Source organism: Macrobrachium rosenbergii, chromosome 9 (assembly GCF_040412425.1).
Source record: "Macrobrachium rosenbergii isolate ZJJX-2024 chromosome 9, ASM4041242v1, whole genome shotgun sequence".
Classification (NCBI taxonomy): Eukaryota; Metazoa; Arthropoda; class Malacostraca; order Decapoda; family Palaemonidae; genus Macrobrachium; species Macrobrachium rosenbergii.
Window position 1 is genome coordinate 32460029 of NC_089749.1, and position 27284 is coordinate 32487312.

Genomic DNA, 27284 nt, shown 5'->3' on the forward strand with positions numbered 1-27284 from the left:
AAAACAAAACAAGATTGAAAAAGCACCTGCTAGACTAAAGGCTGAAGGCTTTATGATTCGGAAAGGAGGGAGAAGCAGCGAAGAAAAACGGCTCAAGCCAGAAACAACTGTATAGAGGTGGTGTGATTGTTCAACTTGGGCACTAACTGCTTAATAAATAATGACTCTAAGATAAGCAGTTCGTGTAAACGGCTTGTTTGGCCCAAGACAGAGAAGTCAGAATAGTAAATGCTGGTGTTACAAATTTTTGTGTGATTTCTGATATTAGAAAATTCGGGATTGGACAATCTGCAGCCAGTACGATGGCTGACACCATTATGTGAATCAGCTCTGACCTTAAATTTACTTGCCCCAGATGTAATTTGGGGACTTACGTAGGTTCGACTAAGCGATTGCTCAAGGTCAGAGCTGATTCACATAATGGTGTCAGCCATCGTACTGGCTGCAGATTGTCCAATCCCTGAATTTTCTAATATCAGAAATCACACAAAAATTTGTAACACCAGCATTAACTATTCTGACTTCTCTGTCTTGGGCCAAACAAGCTTGTTTACACGAACTGCTTATCTTAGAGTCATTATTTATTACAGTTAGTGCCAAGTTGAACAATCACACCACCTCTATACAGCTGTTTCTGGCTTGAGCCGTTTTTCTTCGCTGCTTCTCCCTCCTTTCCGAATCATAAAGCCTTCAGCCTTTGAGTCTAGCAGGTGCTTTTAAATCTTGTTTTGTTTTAATGTAAGTTTTGTATAATTTGTTGAGACTCTTAAAGTCAAAGTTATATTCCATGTGTTTTTAATTTGTGTTGTTTTCTTTAGCCTTGATGATGTAACTATGTTGTTACGAAACGCGTCGGCAATAAATGTATCATTTGATGACCGGCTATCTCCTTGTCACCCTGTCCTTCTACATATATATATATATATATATATATATATATATATATATATATATATATATATATATACTGTATATATATATGGTGGGAGAAGAGAAATGAATGATCTCACGCTTATTTATTTGATGAATTGAAACTTTTCCATGTTGACTGGTTTAATTACCAGAGAATGAACGAGCAGACCGACATGGAATTATTATATATGGTCTCTCCTCGTATAGAAATAAAAAACACACTTGTATGAGACAACCAGCATCACTGCACGAGAGGTTGCTGGCCACACTTCACTTCGGCGCCACTAGTCGTTCCTGGGGGCATATACTGTAATCCCAGAGACATGTAAAGCAATTTTTCAAGTTATGCAACACGTGTTTACAAAGGTAAAAAGTAACTATGTTGCATACACAGCATCCTGCATAGTCTAGTGGTATATAGTCTAGTAAACAGTAGGGCTATGATCCGTTAAAGCAGAGCAGACCCTTAAACCAACGTTTCTGTAGCCAAGTAAGAGTAGAATGTTCAACTTTTTTGTACACAAAATTTTTTATTTATACAAGGGTAATTGAAATATTATCGAAAATATTATTATAAACTTTTATGTACGGAAAATAACAATGTAATTTAAACAACAGCACTAATCCATACATACATACATACATACATACATACATACATATGTGTGTGTATGTATGTATTAGTACTATTGTTTAAATTACATTGTTATTTTCCGCACATAAAAGAAAAATTTATGATAATATTTTCAATAATATTTCAATTTTCCTTGTATAAATTAAAAATTTTGTGTACAAAAAAGTTGAAAATTTTACTCTTACTTGGCTACAGAAACGTTGGTTTAAGGGCCTGCTCTGCTTTAACGGATCATAGACCTACTATTTACTAGACTATATACCACTAGACTATGCAGGATGCTGTGTATGCGACATAGTTACTTTTTACCTTTGTAAACACGTGTTGCATAACTTGAAAAATTGCTTTACATGTCTCTGGGATTATATGCCCCCAGGAACGACTAGTGGCGCCGAAGCGAAGTGTGTCCAGCAACCTCTCGTGCAATGATATTGGTTGTCTCGTACAAGTGTGTTTTTTATTTCTATATGAGGAGAGACCATATATATAATAATTCCATGTGGATCTGCTTGACCATTCTCGGGTAATTAAACCAGTCATCAGGGTAAAGTTTCAATTCTTTAATAAACAATCGTGAGATAATTAATTTCTCTTCTTCAATCATAGTTTCATCCAGGTTCTCCATTTTTGCTGTGGTTTTCCAATTTCTGCTGCACGAGAGCAGTCTATAGTGTCATCACTGAGCGGAGCTGACACGTCTTCACTCTACCAGGTTTCGGCAAACTGAAGTGAATCCGAACGTCTATGGGCACCGCGGATACCGGAGTTAGAACGGAACCCGATCCGCAGGTCGTAACGTCTATGGGACCCATAAAGGTTGGGGGATTGCAACCATCTGAGCATTGTTTCTTCTATTTACACAAAATTCCGGCCATTCTGTTAATCACTCACTGTAGATATTACAAAAATAAATTTATGTTGTGCAAGATTCATAGTCGAACTGGGTACACACACACATTTACAGGGTGTTTCGAAATTAGAGCCCCCTTTCTACATCATAAACTAAAATTGATATGGACAAAAACAAAAGTAATTCAGAACAGGTATTTATTTAAGTTTCTCTCTGAGTATTTAATATTTTGTGTGGCTTCCATCTGCCTGTACCACAGCCTGCATTCTTGAGGGGTATGATTTCAGCAAATCACAAAAAAGCTGAGACTCAAACTCGATTTCCAGGTCGTCGAGGCTTGGTATACCATCATAGTTCACTGTGCGTGCTTCAGCACGATCCTTTAAGATACTACCAATGTTTTCACACACATTAAGGTCAGGGGAGCTACCTGGAAATTCACTTGCCGAGAAGAAATCGATACCACTGTTTCGAAGCAGCTCCTGTGTCTGAAGAGCCTTGAAACATGGTGCCTGTCACGAAAAATGTGACTTCTACAGATAACACATTTTCAGGATCTTTGAGGAAAGGAAATACTCCACCAGTAAGCACAGATTCTCTGAAGTATTCGCCATTCCATGACTGTCCTTTTTCTTTGATGATCCACATTAACCGTTTGGCTGTGAAGCAGAGAAAAATTCCCAAATATTCAGGAAATTTCACAACTTGGCGATAGCGCACGTCATTGCTAATATCATCCAACTTTGCAGCCCAAATGATGTCATTTTTATGATTTGGCTTCCTGACTGTGTAAATGAAGAATTCATCTGATGTGGCAACATCGAGAAAGTCAGCTTCATCCCAATCTTTAAGAAATGAACCAAAAAACCATGCATGGTCTTCTCTCTGATGCTGAGTGATGTTGGGCTTGCTGATAACATGAAATGGCTTGATACCAGATTTTTTCAACTCATGATATACAGCACTATAACTTCTCTTCTTCAAGCGCCAATTTACGTAAAGACTTTCTTGTTCTACCCACTGGCTCAGCTATGATGTCTTTTGACTCCTGAGAATGGACTTCAGGCCTTCCAAGATTCTCACTCTTTTCGCGATGTCAGTCATGGATTTTTGTTCCAGTATCTTTTAAGAAAGGATTCATCTCTTTTAATGTATTTAGCTATCCAGGAACGTGAAATGAAGGATGCACCAGCATCCCTTGCCTCTCTGAAGGTTATAGCCCGATTCGGTCAATCCATCTGATTTCCTCTAAGTCTTTAGCCATGGCTGTATCTAGCTCCGTCACTCAGTCTGAAAATACAAGAACTGTAAAATGAAAAATAGCTTAATAGAAACTTAAAATAATGTACTTGGAGATAGGCTATAGCAGAAAACTTCATAACTTTCCATTTGTTGTGTTGAGGGGGCTCTAATTTCTGAAACACCTGGTATATATACTTATATATGTATATGTAAATATATAGTTATATGTATATGTATAAATACGTATGTATCTATATATACATATATATATTTTATTTATAAGAGAGAGAGAGAGAGAGGTAAGTGAAGAAGTACATATATGTATACAGTATATATGGAATTCTGTTTTACCAGAAAATACTCCACAGTCATATATATTATATAATATATATATATATATATATATATATATATATATATATATATATATATATATTTATTTATTTATTTATGTATGTTACACCCCATCTGTGAAACTGCCCATTTCATGAAATGGGCAGACCACTGCCCAGTTCACGAAACGGGCAAAAGGCCTGCCCACTTCATGAAATGGGCAATTTAATGCACGACTCTAAAAAGCATATGCTTAGCTAGTTGTTAAGCCGGGAATAGTAACACTAACACCTTTAACATTATATAAGACGACATCTCCACAGTGGCTGCTATAACCCATGCAAGCTTTGGCCATGGATGAACAAATACAGTGTTGTGCTTCCTTGTAGTCTACTGAATATGAGCAGACGGTAATTGCCACTCTGCAAAGAGGAAAGACTGGGCAGACGCTTAAAAGAGAAGACTACCACATCTTGAAGACTTTTCATATTGTTTCCTTTGGTGAAACAGAAAAGGTTAAAAAGAAAAACAGAAAATATATGGCAACCAAAGAATCAGTCACGGGAATTATCCAACAAGCCCACGTTAACACTGGCCATGGTGGTGAAAAGACATTAGGGCAACATTCCAAGATCAATTGTTCACAATACATCCTCCATTGTGAACGCTGTGCTGAAAAACGTTGCAGAAAGGAAACAGCAGTAGGAGTTGTGGTCAGACCACTATCAGTAAGTGATCTTAATGAAAGAGGACAAGTTGATCTGGTCGACGTGCTCTGTATGGAGCACATGGCCAAGTTTCATATCATTCGTCCCCCGAAATCAAAGACAGCAGCTGAGGTTGCCAGTGAGCTTCTTTTCATCTTCCTGGATATAAGTGCACCTCACATCCTTCAGTCCGACAATGGCCGTGAGTTTACAGCTGTAGTTATCCAAGAACTTTCCTCACTGTGGCCTGAACTTGTCTTAGTGAATGGGTGTCCTAGGCATCCCCAGAGCCAGGGATCTATTGAAAGAGGTAATGGGGATATGAGACTCAAGTTCATGGCATGGATGAGAGAATAATTGTGCTAATGGAGTTATGGTGTCGGTTTTATCCAGTGTGCCATGAACAGTTCATATCATGAAGCAATCAAGGTGACTCCCTATCAGGCACTTACTGGCAGCAAGCCACGATGTAGTCTCAAGTCAATTTCACCAGATGCATTTATCAACAGAATGTCACCTGGTATTGAAGAAGAAGAAATTCAAAGGCTCATAGAAGTAGTTCCAGAACCTGTTTTGAACGATACAGTCCCAGTTGCCCAAAACTCAGCTCAGGATGACCCAATTTCAGTAGACCCTGATTGTGATCGTGAAGCACATCCAGTTGCAAACACTCAGCAACAACCTGCTCTAGAGCGAGACAATCTCTCAACTAAAGAACTGCATCCAGCAAAACGGGCAAAAAAGGAAGTTCACCGTGGTCTTCAACAACAAGCTCCACAAATGTTAGCACAAGGTCACTGCGAGGTGTTCTAGACAATGCTTCTGTGCCTGTGTCTCAATTTGACCGCAGTAAAGGCGATCCCCCAAACATTGTAGGTGTTGTATTAGCAGTTGAAGACAATGGATATGTGATTGGCACAAGAAGAGGAATTATAAAAGGTAAACTTGCCTGAAATCAGTTTGAGTTTATTCAGTACAAAGGACGTGTGCCGGAAAATATCCCCTCAGAACAGCTAAGTATTCGTGAATTAGTTCGAGCAGAAAGTGTGTGGTGGACAAGGATAACAGAGATGTCATTGTAGGAGCAACTGCTTGTCTAAGCGGTGTACTTGTGTGAAAGCTGGCCCTCGATGCAGCAGTGCTTGCCACAGCCACAAATCGTGTGACAATATTGACCAATGATTGTTGTAAATTTGTTTGATGTGTATAATCTTTGCTTACATGTACACGAATTTTGTCTTTATTTTTAATTACTAAAACAACTACTTTTAAAAAAATCTATCTTTATTTTTACCTTCGTAAATGTTCAGATTTTCTGCTGTACTAATATCTAAGTGTCATAGATATGTTTTCGTTCATCATGGCAGCCCATTCCATGTCATGACCAACGGTTCATTTGCCCATTTCATGAAGTGGGCAGGCCTTTTGCTCGTTTCGTGAATTGGACAAGTAGTTTGCCCATTTCATGAAATTGGCAATTTCACAGATGGGGCATAACACACACACACACATGTATATATATGTATATACTGTGTTTTATATATATATATAATATATATATATATATATATATATATATATATATATATATATATATAATATATATACATACATATACTTTCTTTTCTTTTTTCTTTTTAACGTGCTTTTATTCCCATTTTTGTATGGGGTACGCACGATGCCTTCTTTTGAAGGACTTTTTGATTTGGCTTTGGGGTAGACCTGTGGTCTCGATCGGTTGCCCTGCCTGACATCGCTTAGACCCCGGTACGTATGTTTCATGTATCATACCCGACCCAACGCCCTTTCTTCCCAGCAGCGAGAAGTTATTGCGCGGGTATGGCGAGAGTTCGAGACGTGTGAGATGTTTGTTATGTTTTTAGAAGGTGTTGTAGTGGCTTTGTTTTTTGTGTGTGTATTTAGTCTGTAACATCCATTTGCTTTTTAAACAAACCTATCCGTTGATTACATATATAATCCCGGGATGTCTACACATATACATATATATATATATATATATATATATATATATATATATATATATATATATATATATATATATATATATATATGAGAGAGAGAGAGAGAGAGAGAGAGAGAGAGAGAGAGAGAGAAGTAAATGAAGAAGTACAACTAAAGGAATTAGAGCGCGCCAATATTGCTGAATAAAAAGAGTAAAAAGAAAATATGGAAATCTGGAAGCCCGACCTAAACAGTCGAGACGCAGACTTCATCGGAAGTTGTGGGCGAGGGAAGTGATACCTTTTGCCATACGGTGGAAACAGGTCGATGCTCTACTTTTTGAAGGCCAGACGGGAGCTCCTTCCTTAGCCGGGGGATACGTAAGAAGAGCGGTTGCGTCTAAAAGGAAAAGAATAAGAAATATTTGCTCACTGCTTCGCTTCTTGCATAACTAGTTATACGTAAGCAGGTATTGGTTACCGTGGTAACAGATATTTTCAATTATGTATTTTCCTCGGAGCAATGACGCTAACTGGTTGTGGAACATTGGCAAAGAAGTTGCGCTCTGTTATTCCCTTCTGTTATTTAAATAAGGTTATATTGATTGATTTGTAAATGTCAGTAGTTGACGTCTTAACACCAATAGTAATTGACGCCAAATTGAATTCTGCTTGTCATGTTATGTTTGCGTGCAGGAGAAAGCGTGAACATGTTTAATGGTAGAAGGCAGCATTATCAGAGAACAAAGTTGGTAGATGAACAGCGGTGAAAGTTGATAACAAATCCGTGAAGGCCTTTCTAGTGTTGTCGACGCTCTGCCAGAAATTCATATGCCAGCATCGTGGAAAGTTTTCAAGGGACCTGTCGTTATTGTATTGTGGGTTTTAGAAGCCGATCACCATTTCTCTTGTGATACTTTCACAGGCTTCTCTTCTTTCTCGGTGTTATCGCTACAGAGATTCCACTTTTTACATTTTATTTGGCGTTTGTGGAGATGTTTGTTCCCGAGAAAGAGAATCATATTCATATGTCACTTGCACTCCTATTTCCCTGCAACCACCCTCCTTGTTGACCTTGCAGATTTGACACCGTCGAATCCTCACATTATCTTTCTTTTCTCTACAGACAAGTAATAGCAGTGGTTTTCATGAAGACAAAGTGCTCCTTTCCTCTTTTATCCATCTTGCTGCCAATATTATTAATGAAACATAATTACTGATGCGAAGAATAGTTTTCGTTATTATTATTATTATTATTATTATTATTATTATTATTATTATTATTATTATTATTATTATTATATAATATTATTATTATTTATAATGCGGTAAGATTTGTATGAGTAGAATAGACTATACAATTTATGCCGAAGGCCAAGCGCTGGGACCTATGAGGTCATTCAGCGCTTAAAGGAAAATCGAGAGTAAAGGTTACAAAGGTGTAACGGGGGGAACCTCGCAGTTGCACCATGAAACAATTGTTGAAAGAGGGTGGAGAGTAAGATGAAAAAAAGAGAATGCGAATGGAGGTACAGTAAAAGGAATAAAGGGGGTTACAGCTAGGGGCCGAAGGGACGCTGCAAAGAGCCGTAAGTAATGCCTACAGTGCACAGCGCTTGAGGTGCACTGACAGCGCTACCCCCCTACGGGGGCGATTTGTATGGAAAATTAAGTTGATATCCCGTGTGTGAAAAGATATCAGGGTACCTAATACTTTTACTCTCAAATATCTTTCTATGTGTAACTAGACCTTTATGAGATCCGTCTTATATTTAATTTAATGGGATCGGCTGTTTTATGATATCCATAATGAAGCAGTGATATTCTCAATTGATTTTTTTTTCTTTATTAAAGCCGACCTTTCATTTATTCTTTTGTTTTACTGTAACTTATAATATTTTTGCCCCAAAAACTTGATACAGGAATCTGATGATAAACCGGAGTGTACACTGATGAAACTAGTTTATTGATTTGAACACTTTTGGAAGGTTTTAATCCTTAAACACTTTTTATAGGACTTTGAGTTTGGTCTGTGGATGTTTTAGGTGGCGCCTTTATGGCCAGACGGAGAATAATTGTGTCATTTTGTTACAGCCAGGGATATCTTGAGAGAGGATTCGAGGTCTAAGTAAAGTTTATCTCATTGATCAAGAGATTTAGTAACTTCTTGAAGCCCTTAATGTAACAGCAGTATCAGTAAGAGGAGGAACATAAAAGAACAGAAGATCATCTTTCAGTCTTCCGTTTACAGTTGAATTGTAGTCGTTTCCAGTTCTATTTACCTCTAAAGTGAGGAGATTTACCTCTAAAGTGAGGAGATTTACCTCTAAAGTGAGGAGGAGTCCCGAGGCAGTGTTTCAGGTTTCCACAAAAAAGAAGGTTGATTCAAGAATTACCTGGAATGCTAGAAAGATGTCGAGGGAAGATTAGAGAATTTCAGATCAACAGAATACCGGATTCCAGTTGCACCTACCGACATTCCAGTCACGGTGCAGCGAGGTCAGATGCTTCGGATGTTTGTAGTCATCAGGTCGAATGGTATTCGTGTTGGCTGCTTACGTGGTAGTGAACACCGTTTTTAGTTTTCTGTAAAAGAAAACTATTGAGATGGCTTTTTGTCTTTCCGTCCGCCCTCAAATCTTAAAAACTACTGAGGCTAGATGGCTGCAATTTGGTATGTTGATCATCCATCCTCCAGTCATCAAACATACCAAATTCCAGCCCTCTAGCCTGAGCAGTTTTCATTTTATTTAAGGTTAAAGTTAGCCATGATCGTGCTGTCTGGCACTACCGGGCTGTGGCTGAAAGTTTAATGGGCCGCGGCTGTGAGTTTCATGGGCCGTGGCTGAGAGTTTCATACAGCATTATACGCTGTACAAAAAACTCGATTGCGCCGAAGAAACTTCGGCGCATTATTTACTTTTTTTTTCTGGATAAACTGCACTGAGGGGAAAAGGTTCTTTTTTGGAAGCCTTAAAGAATTTTTATGTTTGTTCTGTTGAGTGTTTGTGTTGACTTCTGCCATGTGACTTTCCAGCTTATGTTTTAGCGTTGAACGCTTAATATAAGTTTGGGGAATACTGTCATAAACTCTTCCATGCCTTTTGTTATTTACACAAAAAGGATATTTCGCTTTTCAGTCTAAGTGCGTAATACTTATAATCCGCCTCAGCTGATATGTATGATGTCAGCAGAATAAGTAAAATCCTTCAGAATAAAGGCGACTTCTCTGTTTTATCACGCACTAGTAGTCTACAGTAGTTATTTACTGAGAAAGGAATTCAAAGCGGATGACAAGAACTTCCTGTTAAGAGTTCCATCGTCATGGAATGATTCGTAGGGACATTTAGATTATCTGTTAGAGCTTTATATGAGTATTTTTGAATTACCTTATACCCACAACACTTTGGGCCAACACGTTCATTCTAAAAACCTTGCTGAAAACCGCAAGGGTAGTACATTCTCGAGTATCTCCCCCGAGGATAAAAGACATATATATATATATATATATATATATATATATATATATATATATATATATATATATATATATATATATATATATATATATATATATATATATATATATATGAATAAGAAGGCCCATAAAACACTATTTAAACGTTGAAACCATATATTTCGGGCACTTGCTTCTGTGCCCCTGTTCACTGGTAGAATACTGTTTTATGGGCCTTCTTATATTCATATCACACTGTAGTATTACAGGAAAAAAGACATTCATATATATATATATATATATATATATATATATATATATATATATATATATATATATATATATATATGTATATATATATATATATATATATATATATATATATATATATATATATATATATATATATATATATATATATACATATACTGTATATGTATACATATACATATATTTGTATATATGTATAATATACTTATAGTGCATATGTGTGTGTGTGTATTTTTGATAGCCACAACGACCTCTGAACTTCTCGACTTCCCCGCACTGTATCTGGACACGCTTATCTGTAGCCAATACCCGAGGGTAGGACAGAGAGGTTCCGTTGAGAGCATACCAACATGTCACTCTTCGAAGACAGATGTAAGTCTAGTTGAGCTCGTGCATACATACATTTATCAAAAGAAAAAAAGTTACAATAAGGGGATAAACAGAAAAGAGGATTGTTAAAGCAAAACAGTTTAGCAAAGGATCAAAGAAAGGAAGGATTTACAAGAAATCCGAAAATATCAAATGGTTGAGAGCAAGTGTAACTTAACAAGAGAACAATGGCTTGGAGAGGTGAAGGTTAACAGCACAGGGAGAGCAAAGAGGTAGAATAAGTGAATGAAAAAGGATAAGGGGCATAGCAAAATATGAAATAATTAACAGATTTAGAGTGAAAAGCACGAGAGAGTTAAAATCAGATTAGAAGTTTCAAGGGATGGGCTAAGAGAATGTTGCAGAAAGTGAATGACTCACAGAGTAAATGCATTTAATTTTGAGTTCTCTCATTTTTTCCTACTCCTTTAAAAAAGATTTCTCTCATTTTTCCCTACTCTTTTAAAAAGGAGTTCTCTCATTTATCCCTACTTTAAAAAGGAGTTCTCTCATTTTTCCCTACTTTAAAAAGGAGTTCTCCATTTTCCATACTCCTTTAAAAAGGAATTTTCTCATTTTTCCCTACTTTAAAAAGCTCTCTCATTTTTCCATACTCCTTTAAAAAGGAGTTCTCTCATTTTTTCCTACTCCTTTAAAAAGGAGTTCTTTAATTTTCCCTACTCCTTTAAAAAGGAGTTCTCTCATTTTTCCTTAGTCCTTTGAGTTCTTTCATTTTCCCCTACTCCTTTGAGTTCTCTCATTTTTCCTTACTCCTTTAACCTGCAGCTTTTCAAAATATGCGTCTTTTACATTTAAGAAGTAAAATCAGTTAATTCAGTGTTGTTGTACAGTAGAACCAGGCTTGCTGTGGCAGCCTTCCCCGCGCAGGAAGTGGCTAATATGTGAGTAAAAGTACAAGGGTCTCATCCACAATTCAGGTGAAAGTATTTCTGACGTTGTAAAAAAAATTCCATTTCAATATCGGTAATGTGAACAATAATTATTACAGCTAATCTCTGCCAGTAGGAAGTGGCTCACGTGGGAGTTGAAAGTATGACTGTGACCCATGTGTCTTTTTTTCTCTTTAGATTCAACGGTGGTGAAGAAGAAATGTGTAACAAGTGCAGACTTCTGCAACCTGACTCAAAGCATTTTAATGAACTTAACAAAATGAGTGTCAAATGTATATTGACAGTTCAAAGAGTATTTATTAGTTCAGAAAATTACTGTTCATGCTTCTTCATAGCATGTTATGTGTTGCCGGCCATAAGGTTAATGTAGCACATTTCTAGGTAATCGTGTCAAGAAGGTAAAGTGTAAGTGGGTGTAATAATAGACTGAGAAAACATGAGCTGGAAAATAAAAGAAAATAGGGCAGTGATGTGGAATAATAAGCATATCCGGAAAAGGGATGGAGAAACAGAAAGGGTGAAATGAGTTCATGGCCGCCGACTGGCAGAGATTAGCTGTAGTGATTGTTGCTCACGTGATTGAAATTGAATTGGATTTTTTTTACGAAGTCCGAAATATCTTCATGTCCTTGATTACACTGTGATCTCATTCGACTCGATTATGTTTCATTAGAATTCTTTATCTCTGGATCATAACTTTAAATGATTCTGAATACTGCTGTGAATTACTTTTGTTTATATTATTAAGGTTTTCGACAAGTGAATTGTGTTATCGAGGTAGCGTTACTATAACTGATCCATACACACACATATGTATATACATACACATATATACATATATATATATTATATATATACTCGTGTGTATATATATATGTATTATATGTGTGTATATCTAATATATTATATATATATATATGTATTATATGTGTGTATATAATATATATATATACATATATATATATATATATATATATATATATATATATGTATGTATTATATGTGTATATATATATATATATATATATATATATATATATATATATATATATATATATATGTATGTATATGTATATATATATGTATATATATATATATATATATATATATATATATATATATATATATATATATGTATGTATATATATATATATATATACACACACACATACACACACACACACGAGTAATATGCTGCAAGTATCGTTTAATGCCCATTTCACCATACCTTTGGAACAACGAACTTCCAAAGGGAATTAAGTAATATCTCGATTACCCGGATTAATAAAACCAGGGCCTGTTGGATAGGGGCAAAGTCCAGATAAGGCGAGCAAAAAAATCTACGGGTGTGCAAGGGCTTGTCAATATCGCACAACTGTAAACACTAAACTTTAAACTGAAAACTATGCCAAAAGCAATTATCTACCTGATTTTTTCTATATTTGTAACAAAATAAACTCCATAAATACTAAGTTAAGTATATCTTAGTTTAACCAGACAACTGAGCTGATTAACAGCTCTCCTAGGGCTGGCCCGAAGGATTAGACTTATTTTACGTGGCTAAGAACCAATTGGTTACCTAGCAACGGGACCTACAGCTTATTGTGGAATCCGAACCACATTATGACGAGAAATGAATTTCTATCACCAGAAATAAATTCCTCTAATTCTTCACTGGCCAGACGGAGACTCGAACGCTGGGCTAACAGCTTGCTAACCGAGAGCTCTACCCACCCTCAAAAGAAGAACTACTCTTGAAAAAAAAGCAAACCCCTTCTTTTTCTCTCGAATGCGACTCAATATTTTTCATTTGCCCCAAGCATTGTAAAATACATAGTACTATACACGAAAAAAGTAAACCCTTGTTTCTCTCATATGCAACACAATACGATAGTTTACACAAAGAATTTTTATTGTTTTCTCCAAAATACATCGTGCACAATAGAAAGTAAACCGCTTCTTTTTCTCTCCTACGCAACACGCAGTATAGTAGACTACACAATGTTTTTCATTTGCCCCAACAATGTAAAGTACATTGTACTGTGCACAAAAAAGTAGAACTTTTTTTCTTGTATGCAACACAGTACGATAGTTTACACAAACAATTTTTATCATTTTCCCAAAAATACACTGTACATAAAAAAGTAAACCCTTTTTTCTCTCATATGCAAGACACAATATGATAAGTGTACACAAACAATTTGTATGTTCCCCAAAGTACATCGTACGAAAAAATTTTTTCTAACAACACTGTATAAAAAAACTTTTTACTCTGTCACTTAATTGTGTGCACACTGCCCTTGGAACTTACGATGGCCGGACGTTTTAAAAACTTGTGAGGAGAATAAAAGTCCACCTCCTCCCCCTCCACCAGCTCGACTGTGTCATTGAGACCGGCAACTTCTTCCTGTGCCTTTGTGACTCCCGGGAGACATTAAGTGGTGAAGTGGTTGGAAGAGGCGTAGAGGTGCCTAGAGGGTCAGGGTCGTCGACGGCAGCAGAAGACGTACTCGGCTGCAGTTTCCAAATTGAAGGACAGAGTTATTGAAGAATTGGATGGTAATCGGCCTAGGTACACGGGGGTTTTGGATATGAAGAAGCTGTTGAGGGTGTTTTGGCGATACGAATGACGATTCTGTTTGGCAGTGAAAACCCTTTGATACTCATGCAATTGAGCAGCATCATCGTCGTCGTCTGAAGCTGCTTCTTCACCAACAACTGCAGCAGCTCTCTTGCTGTCGGAGAGAAGTTGGTAGCCAGGGTCGCCACTATTGCCATCCAGCCACTCCCGTGCCTCACCCTTGGGAACGTCGTCGCTTCCAGTGGCAAGTGTGTTGTGGATGTCGTTGATATCGAACCCCTGGAAGACCGTCATGGCCTCTTCTTCATTCAGCATACAGTTTCAGGTATGGTTAAGGGTCTCTACGGTGATGTCCTTTAAAGCACTGGCGAAGTTGTATGTGGCAAACTTCAGTGAATACTTGCCAAGATTCTCCAGTGTCCATTCTCCTGTGTATCGAAGACTTGCTCCTCCTCATGCTCAAACACTGCCATCACCTCCCCTAGGAACCTCCTCAAGTATAGCCATTTCATTGCAGCAATGACATTTTGGTTCATTAGCTGAATGAGTGCAGTCGAACTAGGGGCAAATACATGACCCTAATATGACCATTGTCGCCAGCCAATTGGGCTGTGGTAGGATGAGCAGGTGCAATGTCCATGAGAAGCAAAGTCTTCACCCAATGTCTAGCAATGCCAAGGTCCTGTGTCTGATGACGAAGAACCTCCTTACAAAAATGATTATGGAACCAATCAGAAATGATCTTGGCGGTGAACCAGGCCTTTGCAGAATGATACCAAATCACTGGGAGCCTATCCATCAACCCACGCAGGACATATGGTTGATTTGCATGTCCAACTACCACTGGCTTGCAGTAATGCCCACCAATAGTATTTGCACATAACAAAGCAGAAATATGTTGCTTGGAAAGCTTTCGACCGGGTACAATCTTTTCCTTTAGTGCAGCAGATAATTGCATATTTCATAAGAATCGTTCAGATAGTGAAACAAGCATGAAATTTTGCACAAGTGCTCTTTAAAGTTCCCTCTATCAGAAAGAGGGCGCTGTACACCAAAAAATTTAATATGGCGGCAAATTCCAAGATGGCGGCCAGTATCGACAGATTTTGGCCTAATTTTTCACTAGAATGGCATGTATTTGCTTCTGTAATATGGTAAGCTCTTCCATACTATTTCTTATGAAATATTATGTTTCTGTATTCCAGTACAGTTTACCTTTAAATATGGGGCTATATGGCTGCCAGAAAAGTGAAACAATAGTATAATGAGAAATAATGCCAAATTCAACAATTATCGTTTTAGCATGGATCTTGGTTTCTGTGGTTTTAGATCCTAATGGGGCCATCTCTTTCGAATAACTCATCAATTTTGTGAAGGAAAGTAATAAGTAAAAGAGTGTATGTCTGCACACAACCCAGGGCACACTGGTGACATCACTGCTGTGTAACTCAGCATGGGGGTTCAGTGCCAGCTAGTAGCTTTACTAATCCTGTGAGTCTTAGACTAGTAGTTGTAAGTATGGTTGGTTTAGTGTCCCAAATGCTTTCTAACAGCCCCAGACCAGCTATGGTTAGATAGCCGCACCTGAATAGACAGGATGTGCCAGCAGCGGGAGAGCCAAAGGCCAAGGGTATGGGGGCTGTACATGATGGTTCATGTACTTACCCGGATGGTGTACAGATCACACGGGACTTAAATGGCACTGGATGAATGATCGGGCTAGGTGTAGGGAGACCGAACCTAGTTGAATCCCATACAGGAATGTGTGCTTTGTTTAAGGTGGTAAAAGGATAACCCCTCATTGTAATCAAAAGTGGGAAATACATGGCAGAATGTGATGCCAATCCAATGAGCAGTAGAAAAACAAACTGGAGTTTGTGTTTTGTCTTTGTCAGAAGGACAAAGAGGTGAAACAGCATGCCTCCAGAGTCATCATGTCCTAGACCATGATGGTACACAATGCTGGCAAGGAACATTCCCATGTTCAGTGAAATTAATGAAATGCCACTGATAATGGATCCAGCAAGGCTGGATGAAGGTGATGACATAGAGGCCACTCTCAGGAAAAAATGCAGCAAAATACCATATGTGAACTGCTTAAACATTTGTTTAACAACACTAAACTGGACCGTGCAAGCGACAATCAATGACCAGACCAGCAACACTGAGACTAGTACCGTTGCAAAACTACTTGAACCAGTCACTGACAATGAAGTTTGCATTTTTCTGTGAGAAAGTGGCACACCATCTGATCTCAGACAAGGCTAGTACTAAGGGCCTTGACTTGAAATTGCGTGAATGTGCAGAGATACTTAGTGATGCCATCCTTGCTAGAATTGACTGGTGGGGATGTCATTGCACAGGGTTTAAATATCACCATGCCTGTCTTTGTGCCCTCTACAACAGAAAAGGTCCTACCTATGAGGAGCCTTGAGAAAGACCAAGGTAGCACTGAGTCAGAATCAGATGTGTATCCACTAGTTCTGTCAGAACTGATGACATACATTATTGAAAACAACCTTTATTCAGATGATCCAGTCACATTTCGGCTGGCAGATGTTGCCCTCTACCAGCAACGTCTGGAACAATTAGTGTAGAATCACCCAGTATAAATTCCACGAGACTCCAGACAAACTTCTGGCAGAATTCCAGAACTTGAGGCTCATAAATCTGGCAGAGATATGTGCTTGCATTTCAAGGATGTGGGAAAAGCACTTGCTCCAATCATCTGATCTTTCAGAGGCAGTTATCATTGCTAAAGCAGCAAATATTCTCAGAAAGTCTATACTTGATCATCAGTCACGGTTTGATGGCACATTTTCTGAGGCTTGTGTACGAATTCTGTGCCTCCTCCTGTCAGTTTGTAGGGATGGTTGAGCATGGGGCTGACATCAAGTCACAGTTACGATTTGGAGCATCAAAGTCAGACCAGGCCATTGCACAGCTCATGCAGTTCAACTGCTCGCCCGATACAAGAGGAGCAACAGCTCATAGACACTCCAAGACAGAGAAACACCATTCCCAGTCTATGGGACTCTCGAGTCTATGCAAAACCAGGAAGAGAAACCTGGTTGAAATGCTACATCAGTATCAGCCTCAGTATCTCTTACCCAATAGAGTACTGGAGGTCTCTGCACAGTTAGGAGATGCCACAGTTAGGAAATATGTGGAGGAGGTGTGATCCTGTCCCAGTACTGCCGAAAGGGTTGTTCACCACTGCAGTGATGGACAACATCGACCACAACCATCTGCAACTACTGCCACTACCTCCCTTCCATGGAACTAGCATCTCCATATTTCAGCACCCCACCAAGGAACACTGGACAGGAAGACAGCAACTAAAGTTTGCACCTGAGAAAGTGAGGATCGGTGCCTGAATTGCCGGACACATTCTAAACATCTCACCAGCTTCGCACAAACAAAGAACCCTGTCCACCGACACTGCAATACCGAAGCCACCCACAGATATCTTGGGGCCACAGCTTGCCTGGAGTATCGGTGGCTAGACAAGGTCATGATCACCCAGGAAATAGATGATGCAGTGAATCTGGCATGGTGGCTCATCACGCTTCAATGAAGAGAAGCCCAGAATTTGATAACCATAACTTCATTGCTTCCTCTCAGCGTGATCAGGCTCATTCTGTTATACGATCAAACACGTGATGCAGAGGGTGCGGGATGTCACTGATTTGCTGAACCCTGGCCAGATACGCAATCACAGCTGATCAAGCCAATCTATGCCGTAGCAGAAAGCGGAAATTGCAGTGGCAGTGGCTGATCAGTATGAACAAAGTATCTGGTAATGTTGGTGGTCTGCACATTGAGATGGCAACAATGACGTCTCTTGGTACTCTTCTTCATGGCAGTGGTTGGACAGGAGCTCTGGTGAGCAAGGAGGTTGCTTCATCTGGAACTGCAGAATCCTTCCTGTCAGCTGCAAAGTGCTAACCCAGGACGCCCAGATGCACCAGGTTGCAGCCTCTGGTTTGTACAAGCCTGAGACAGCATACACACAGCTACTGTGCTGAAAGCAAACAACAATGAGCAGGCATTAGAGTTTGAGGGTGGTGTGACCTTCGAAGACAGCAGAGTCCTGATTCCTTCTGGCACATGGTGTTGTCTATGGAACTTGTGATATTCCTGCCTGATCAGGTCCTTCCGTGAGGCCAATTTTGTCCTCTACTGCCAGGCATTGCATGACTGATACCCTACTTCTTTTCCAACAATAATACAAACTATGCTCGTTGGCTGCCTATTCACCTCAGGACATGCTACTTACCCTAGAGTTCACCCAGAGTTACTGAGGTTCAAGGCTGGCAACTTTGTTGTGCACAAGACCAGTCGCCAGTTCTCAGCAGTAGCTCTTGACCAAGCTCATGGGCAGACCAATGCCTTTATAAAAGGCTGATGGGAGCCATTGGGCTGATGAAGATCGTCAGCACTCAGAAGATGGATGGTGGCTACTGGCCCAGAGATCATCCGCTTGGTGTCTGCATATACGAAACAGAGGTTCAAGTGAGTCTAATGAGCAGACAATACACCATGAACTAAACACCTCATACCGCAGAAGACATTCTTGGAGAGGAGTCAGCAAGCTGTCATTAGCTTTGCAACACTTGGAAGTCCTTTTTCCAGGAAGAGAGCCAGGATCCTGTATTCTGTTGACAACCAAAGACATTACCCGCCCCAGCTCAGCAGAACTTCTACAGACACACCTTGACAGAGGCCGCACTAAATTTCAAGTTTCCAGACTCTTTGTAAAACAATGCAGTCTCCCCTTCTATGAGCAAATAAGAAGAACAGAACTGACTTCTTCAGGCAGAAGCTGCTCCTGTAGAACAGTCAAAAACAGAAACTTCTGAAGGAGGATTGCCATTTTTCTCAGCTATTTATATCCTGTCAGAGCCGTGAATGTGATCTGCAGAATTCTTCCAGCACGAGAATCAAGCATTCCCAGCTTCCTTAGTAGAGATTAGTGGCTGTACACATGTCAGAAGTCTCAGCTGACCTCCCGGTCCTGGAGAGTCATGTTACACTGAAGACAAAGGGCAAGACTGATGTCACTCATTGCCAGATGGATCAGCTTTGGTCCATGCCTTACTGCAAAGAGGAAAGACCTTTGAGGGCTATGCACTTTGAGCTTCACCTGTGATACAATCCTATAACAGCAAGTACACATCATCACATCTTGTATTTGATGTATACAATACATCCAGCCTCAAAGCTGAGACCAGGCTCCAAGCGTGGTCAAGGAGGAAGGCGCAGGAGTGACGAACAAAACACAATTCCATCCAACTGGCGCAATTTCCTAAGACACGATGCCAACAAGACAGAGTTGTTCAGTTCCTGGCAGACAAAGTTGCCAGATGTCATATACAAATGTTGGTCATTGCCACGAAGGGTCTGCACTGTCCTCAGCACTCCTTGGAGCTAGTCTTCAGGGACTGGAAGAGTGCTCTCATGAGGAAGCTGACACCCCGCATCTTTCTCCATACCAAATATACCAGAACATGGAGCCAAGACCATCACAGTTAAAGCAAATGACACAGATGTTCACATGTTGATCAGTGCTTTCTCCCACTCTCACAATCTAGGGCTAGAAGGCTATGGGTGGCATTTGGCCAAGGCCAGAGCCTGCGCTGGATTGCTGTGCATGACCTGTGCAACTCTGGGCCAGGAGAAGGTAGATGGCATGCTCTTCTTCCATGGATTCACAGGCTGTGATACAGTGTCAGCCCAGCCTTCCGGGCAAGGGCAAGAAGACCGCCCTGGCAGACATGGAACATCTCCAGAGGCCTCCACTGTTCTCCAAACTGAGTCTCTCTGGAAGTGGAAAGGGTGAGCCTGAGAGTCCTGGAGGTTTGTCATACTTGTACAGAAGGTCAGCACTGCTGGCACTGTAGATGAAGGCTAGACTTGATATGTTTGCCAGAAAGCAGGCATATGAGGCCATTCCACCAACCAGGGGAGCTCTCCTTCAACACACCAAGCGTGCTCTGCGTGCCAGGCTGGTTGTTGTGTGTGAGGCGGGCCACCCCAGTGTCAGCCACGCTGAGAACCCTGCTGAGTGGGGATGGCAAAAGTCTGTTGAAGCATGGCAAGTCACTCTGGACAACCGCTCATATAGCCAAAGTTGCCAACAGCTTACCAAATGTGGATGCAAAGCAGGCTGTCAGGAAGGTGCAAGTGCTACAAGCAGGTCTTCCTGCACAGCTCTGCACTTTGCAAATGTAAGTCTAGATAAATGTTGCCCTCTCTTCAGTAGATAATCTAGCTTGGGCATCCAACGTGTCATGCTATGCCTACACTTCTTATCTCAGATTTTCAAGGTGTAGGTTGAGAGACCTATACATAGATTGGTTAACGTTTAGTCGTATTTCTCTTCTTTTCTTTTTATGGTTGCAGTCTTAGAGCACAATGTTGTATGTGACCATACCATTATATTCAGTTGAAAATAACATTAGTTAAACTGTCTGATCACATGAATATACCATTAAATAAGCGAGTTGATCTCTATGTCTGCTAGCGCTGTGGATAGAAAAAAAACTTATAGCAACCATTTTGTACGCCATCTTGGTTACAATTCATTTAGTAAGGGTTTTCAATAATAAAATGTGTAGTATAGGACATTTTTATAACCTAAAGTCAGTTTTAAAAAAAAAAAACTGGCATATTCCATCCAATAGATGCTCCCAAACCAGTGAATCTCAACATAGATGGCGGCCATTTTGAAAAATAGCCGCCATCTTGAATTTTCAGATGGCCAGCGCCCTTTTCTAGAGGCGTAGTCTTGGAATGTTTTGTGCCAAATTTGTACTTGTTCACTATCTGAACGATTTTACAGCAATCTGCTGCACTATTTCTCATCAGCCAAGGTGTTAGTGAGTAAAGAGTGATAGAATAGACCAGTTTCATCAGCACTGTAGATCTGCCCTAAAACGAGGCCTTCTTTCTTTGTCAAGTCTCACAATGTCTGGCAGAATTCCTCTTCCCTCCTGGGAAGCATTCAAAGCTTTGCCATGAGTCCTCTTGTTAGAAATCCTATGTCGAATTTTGAACCGAAACAGCCCACCCTCGGACGCCCTAAAGTCTGCAACCTTACGCAAGCCTGTGGACTTCGTAGCAACAGTCTTCAAGTCATCACTACATATGTTCACACCAGTAGCCCTTTGTTGCCAAAACCACATGAAGATCGACTCCTCAGTGCCCTCATAACGGCCTTTTGCCATGACCTTGCAAGCTTAACTCCTGGTCGTCTTCATACTGAATTTCATTGCGTACTTCTTCAGCTTGTCTTGGGAAGTCTTGATATCATGCACAGTTGACCAGGCAATGTCGTACTCCTCCAATATACATGACCTTGACCTACCTGCACCATCCTCCCAACAATTTCTAATTTCTGTTGAAGGGTCAACACCCTCCTATCCCTCTGAGGACGAGGTGGGGCCATACACACAGTGCACAGCACCACACACAGCACAAGCAGGACCTGCAATGCTGCAGGCACTGCAGTGAAAGACGCATGCTCAGGAAATATTATTTAAGCAATCGCTCACAAACAGTTCAAACAGGCAACTGACCAAGGACGAAGAAGGAAAACGGTCTTTGTTGCCGAGTGCTCTGATACCTTCTGGATGTAACCCATTAGCATACAATATGTTGTTGATGACGCTGTGTCTATCAGCCATTAAAAATAAAAAAATTACAATGGTGTGTACGTTTCCACAAATAGTAAGAAAGCTTACAAGAAAAAATACCACCCCCACATTCTACCATAAACTCTTAAACTGATGACGTATGCATATCAGCCAATTAAAAGCAATAAACAAAGTGATGTTTCATTATGTGTTTAGTGACGTCGTGCTTTTAAGCCAGCAGTAGTGGCGAAAGCTGTTTCTCTTTGCTATTGGACCCCTCTTGCATTGTGTTTATGTATGTTTCTTAGCGCAGTACTGTATCACTTGTTGCTTGATTTACTATTTATTTCATTACAAGTTTAGTTAACTCTAAGTATGATTAGCATGTATCATAAAAAAGAGAATATTTTATTACTGTTGATATTTCATCTCTAATTATTATAAAAATGTTTAAAATGCAAATTTGTAGATGTCAACACATTGTGCTATTTATGGCTCTTCTTGGTGGTACCAATGCCAGCGAATGTGTATGCAAACGTACATGCCCTACACACACGATTGTGTTTATCTTTTGGGTTGTAAAAATAAAAAGTTGAGAAAATAGAGTAAAAATGTAAATGAGAATAGCATAAAATTTAAATAAAAAGATGGAGTGTGTGTATTGTACAGGCTTCAGTGTAAGCAATACCTCAGTTGCTCTTTCTCTCTCTCTCTCTCTTTCTCTCCACCATGTCTCTTCCTTTTCTTTTTTTTTGCTTTGTTACAGTACAGTACTGCACTTATCCTTTAATCAAATGTGAAAAAATCATAAACAAAAACATGAAACAAAATTGCTAGCAAGTCAGACGTCTACCTAGCCCTCTTCACCCACCCAACACTTCATCCCAACCTCCTCCAAGCCAGGGAAACTTGTCCCCAGCTCTGCCCACCTTCCAAAGCAACCCTTCTCCGAGTGAGTTCCTCTACACAGCCTTACTGCTCCTCCTCTCCCGTGGTACCCAGACATCCGAACTACCCCATCTCTTAAAAATTTCTTGAGGCCTTCCCCAACCCCCAAAACCCTTTCTCAGTCTGTTTATGAGTGAAAGTAGTGTTGGCAATATTTTTCTGGGGCTGTGCAGCATTGCCAGCCATCACAGAGAGCAGTTTTTTCAAATTTTTAAAGTTTATATGTATCATATATCTTTGGGTCTTGGTCCCTGATCCGGGTGTGTTGGATAATGTTGGACTGCAGATAATAAAGACCCTGATAATTGAGGGATTACTGTATAATTGATAAGTGGTTTGTTCCCGGACAGGATTCAAACTGATGCCAGGCTTAGTAACAACAATAAACAGTGATTTAGACCATCTAGCTGTCACAAGAGTTATAAGTTGATATCTAATTGGCTGTACATATGTCGGTAGAATTCAGGTTTTGCACTTCTAATCAATATCAGTCTGCCTCCACCATAGCCGATGGTACATTTGTAACACGTAGTTATTTATGAATATTGTCATATACGTATGACATTTTTAATATTCATGGAAATTGTGCTACAAATATTTTATGATATCCAGTTTACTACACCTTACGAATAACTTACACACAAGGGAAATTATAATTGATAAGTACTTCATTGCTAGCATGATTCGAACCAATGCCTGATTTATAAATAATGATAGACAGAACATCACTGTATATAAGTAGCAGTTTAGAAAATAATTTATTGTTGTTACCATATAATAACACTCAAAATGCCATTGGCGGAGAAAGGAGTCACGAAAATGTGACCGTGTACATCCCTGCACTTTTATAAACAAGGTAACTGTCTAGTTTAAGGAGACAAGAACTAAGATTTATAAGTTGATCATTAAAATATCTAATAAGAACAGCTTCAGTAATATTTCTTTTAAAAATATTGTTACACAAATTAGATCTGATGAGTTTTTCCAGTTTAAACAGTGGTTAAAATCATTCATATGCACAAATAGAGCACTTGATATTCTAATAGCATTGGTGTTACTTAATTCAGTAAGCAAGATCTTTACCAGTTTCACCTAAATATTTTCTATCACATCCAGCTCAAGGAATCATGGTAATATTACTATTGAATCTGCTCTCATTAAAAATTTAAAAAATCATCTAAGTCGTATCTCTGATCTGTTTAAACCAGATAGTTAATTATAATTAATGGCATTTTGAGTGTTCAAGTTTTTGTAAATTATTCCAAGTTATTTTATAGCTTTAATCTCTGTTTCATGAAGTTTCTTTATTAAGACTCTACTCCCTTATTGTACTATGCCCCTGAAGATGTGTATGCAATACATGATGGCACCTGATACCTATAGTCTTTAATTTTCTTCTTTCCCGTCTTTCATTCTGTATATATATATATATATATATATATATATATATATATATATATATATATATATATATATATATATATATATATATATATATATATATATATACACACACACATACACAAGCATTAAGCTAAAAATGTCGTTTAATATCCAATTCGCTCTTCCTCGGAAGTAATATATGTATGTACAGTATATGTATAACGAAAGGGAATGATTGTAATTGATAAGAAAATCATCGTCTCACGGGCTCGAACCGTCGAACACGAAACTCGCGTGTTCGGCGGTTCGAGCCCGTGAGACGACGACCTCTCATCACCTATAATAATTCCCCTTCGGTATACATATACTATATATATATATATATATATATATATATATATATATATATATATATATATATATATATATATATAATTATTTCAAGATAGAGCGAATTGGTTATTAAACGACATTTGTAGCAATGCTTGTATATATATAATTTATATATATATAAATCATGGTGATGTGATAATTCACTCATGTATGTATATTATATATATATATATATATATATATATATATATATATGTGTGTGTGTGTGTGTGTGTGTGTGTGTATGTGTGTGTTTTGTGTGTTTATGCACACTAGCAGAATGCCCGACTTTATGCAAACAGGCCGAAAAGTAGCCACAAATGGTCCAGAACTGCTCCGAACGAAGGCATATTCTGTATAGCAAATCATTGTTGTATTTCTTGTTTTTCACATAAGAAATGCATTAGTTTTCCACTACATTTATAGCTGTCGTGTGTCCAGTGCACTGATCTCTTCACAGAGACGCATTCAATATTAGCAGTGTATTTAATAGCGCAATAGTGTCAGTGACAGCAACTTCATGAATCTTTCATAAAAACAAGAACGTTAAATAGAAATGCAAACATTTTAACATAATATTCTATCTTCAAGATTATTGGAAACTACTGTGGTGAGAATTATATCATCCACTGAAAGAGATCTGCGATTGGCAGGAGGGTGGCAACAGCATCACTTTATAAGAAGGATATTACGTTTTTTAGTAGTGGTTTCACACACCACCAAATGACTTCTTCACGAAGCCAGCTGCGTATCATTTATGTGGAGAGAGAGAGAGAGAGAGCGAAGCACTTTATTTCGTGGCTGGTTTTTTCAGTCAGTAACATTTTTCCCTTAGTGTGTGTGTGTGTGTGTGTGTGTGTGTGTGTGTGTGTGTGTGTGTGTGTGTGTGTGTGTGTGTGTGTGTGTAAAGCGTGTCCATTTTTTTTTGTAAATTTTGCTGGTAAAACGGAGATAAAAATCACCCTTGGTAGTAGTATTCACTTTTTTTTTCTTTTTTTCGAGTGTTTGGTTTCTGATGATAATTGTAATTTTTTCTCTACGTGAAAATTATTGAGTTACTTTAATTTTGTTGTAAATACTTTTATATGAGAGTGCTTCTATTCCTTTTGTAATTTTTTTATGGCTGTCAGAAATTTTATTTATTTTTTATAAAAGAATCTGGAGAGGCTTGCTTTCATGTCTGTAATTATTTTCAATGTAGTTAAGACCTTTGTATGGAAGCAGCTATTTGACACCTTTCTGTACGTTTTTATTTGTGCCGGAGTCTTTTAATGATTATACTGCTTTATTTTACTCTTTAACCTGTAGTCTTTTCGGCCTTCTCAAGTCCCAGTTTATTTACCGTCCTCATTATCACCGTTAGTCTTGTTTTTTCCCACGAAAAGTGGTTGGAGGTTAGGAGATGAATGACAGTCTTGTTTCTGTGCTTCGTTGAGTTTACTAGAATTAAGTAATAATGTAGCATTGTGCGTTTGTGTGTTATTTTACATATTCAACTATTTTCTTTGATGACCTCTGTTGGTCATAGCATAACTTACGTTACTCAGTAAAGCAATTCAATTTCATATCCTGAAGCTTAAAGTGATTTAGCAAAGCTGTACAATTTCATATCTTCAAGCTTAAAGTTGCTCAGTAAAGCTGTTCAATTTCATATCCTCAGGCTTAAAGTTACTCAGTAAAGCTGTTCAATTTCATATCCTCAGGCTTAAAGTTACTCAGTAAAGCTGTTCAATTTCATATCCTCAAGCTTAAGGTTACTTAGCAAAGTTGTTCAATTTCATATCCTCAAGCTTAAAGTTACTTAATAAGGCTATTCAGTTTCATATCATGAAGCTTAAAGTTACTCAGTTAAAATTATGTATACCTTAGTTTTACCAGACCACTGAGCTGATTAACAGCTCTCCTAGGGCTGGCCCGAAGGATATCCTGAAGCTTATAGTTACTCAGTAAAGCTGTTCAATTTCATATCCTGAAGCTTGAAGTTACTCAGTAAAGCTGTACAATTTCATATCCTAAAGCTTAAACTTATCCAATAAAGCTGTTCAATTTCATATCCTGAAGCTTAAAGTTACTCAGTAAAACTGTTCAATTACATATCCTGAAGCTTAAAGTTACTCAGTAAAGCTGTTCAGTCTCACATCCTGAAGCTTAAAGTTACTCAGTAAAGCTGTTCAGTCTCACATCCTGAAGCTTAAAGTTGCTCAGTAAAGCTGTTCAATTTCATATCCTGAAACTTGAAGTTGCTCAGTTTAAGCTGTTTAATTTCATATCCTGAACCTTAAAGTTACTCAGTAAAGCTGTTCAATTTCATACCCTGAAGCTTCAAGTTACTCAGTAAAGCTGTTCAATTTCATACCCTGAAGCTTCAAGTTACTCAGTAAAACTGTTCAATTTCATATCCTGAAGCTTAAAGTTACTCAGTGAAGCTGTTCAATTTCATATCCTGAAGCTTCAAGTTACTCAGTACAGCTGTTCAATTTCATATCCTGAACCTTAAAGTTACTCAGTGAAGCTGTTCAATTTCATATCCTAAAGCTTAAAGTTACTTAGTAAAGCTATTCAATTTCGTATCCTGAAGCGTAAAGTTACTCAGTAAAGCTGTTCAATTTTATGTAAAGCTGTTCAGTTTCATATCTTGAAGCTTTAAGCTGCTCAGTAAAGCTGTTCAATTTCATATCCTGAAGCTTAAAGTTGCTCAGTAAAGCTGTTCAATTTCA

The 27284-nt window shown here is 38.6% G+C and overlaps 2 protein-coding genes across 2 annotated transcripts in view; both read left to right on the forward strand.

Annotated features, from left to right (window-relative positions):
* Positions 1-27284, forward strand: part of LOC136841683 (visual pigment-like receptor peropsin) — a 754051-nt gene that overhangs the window by 95814 nt on the left and 630953 nt on the right. The gene's annotated exons all lie outside the window — the stretch shown is intronic.
* On the forward strand, positions 4511-5035 carry LOC136841928 (KRAB-A domain-containing protein 2-like). The gene has a single exon (XM_067109344.1). The coding sequence runs from the start codon at positions 4511-4513 to the stop codon at positions 5033-5035; it is 525 nt and encodes a 174-aa protein (XP_066965445.1).

Excerpts from the sequence above, each read along its gene's own strand:
- LOC136841928 (XM_067109344.1), top strand. The coding sequence starts at position 4,511 with ATGGCAACCAAAGAATCAGTCACGGGAATTATCCAACAAGCCCACGTT.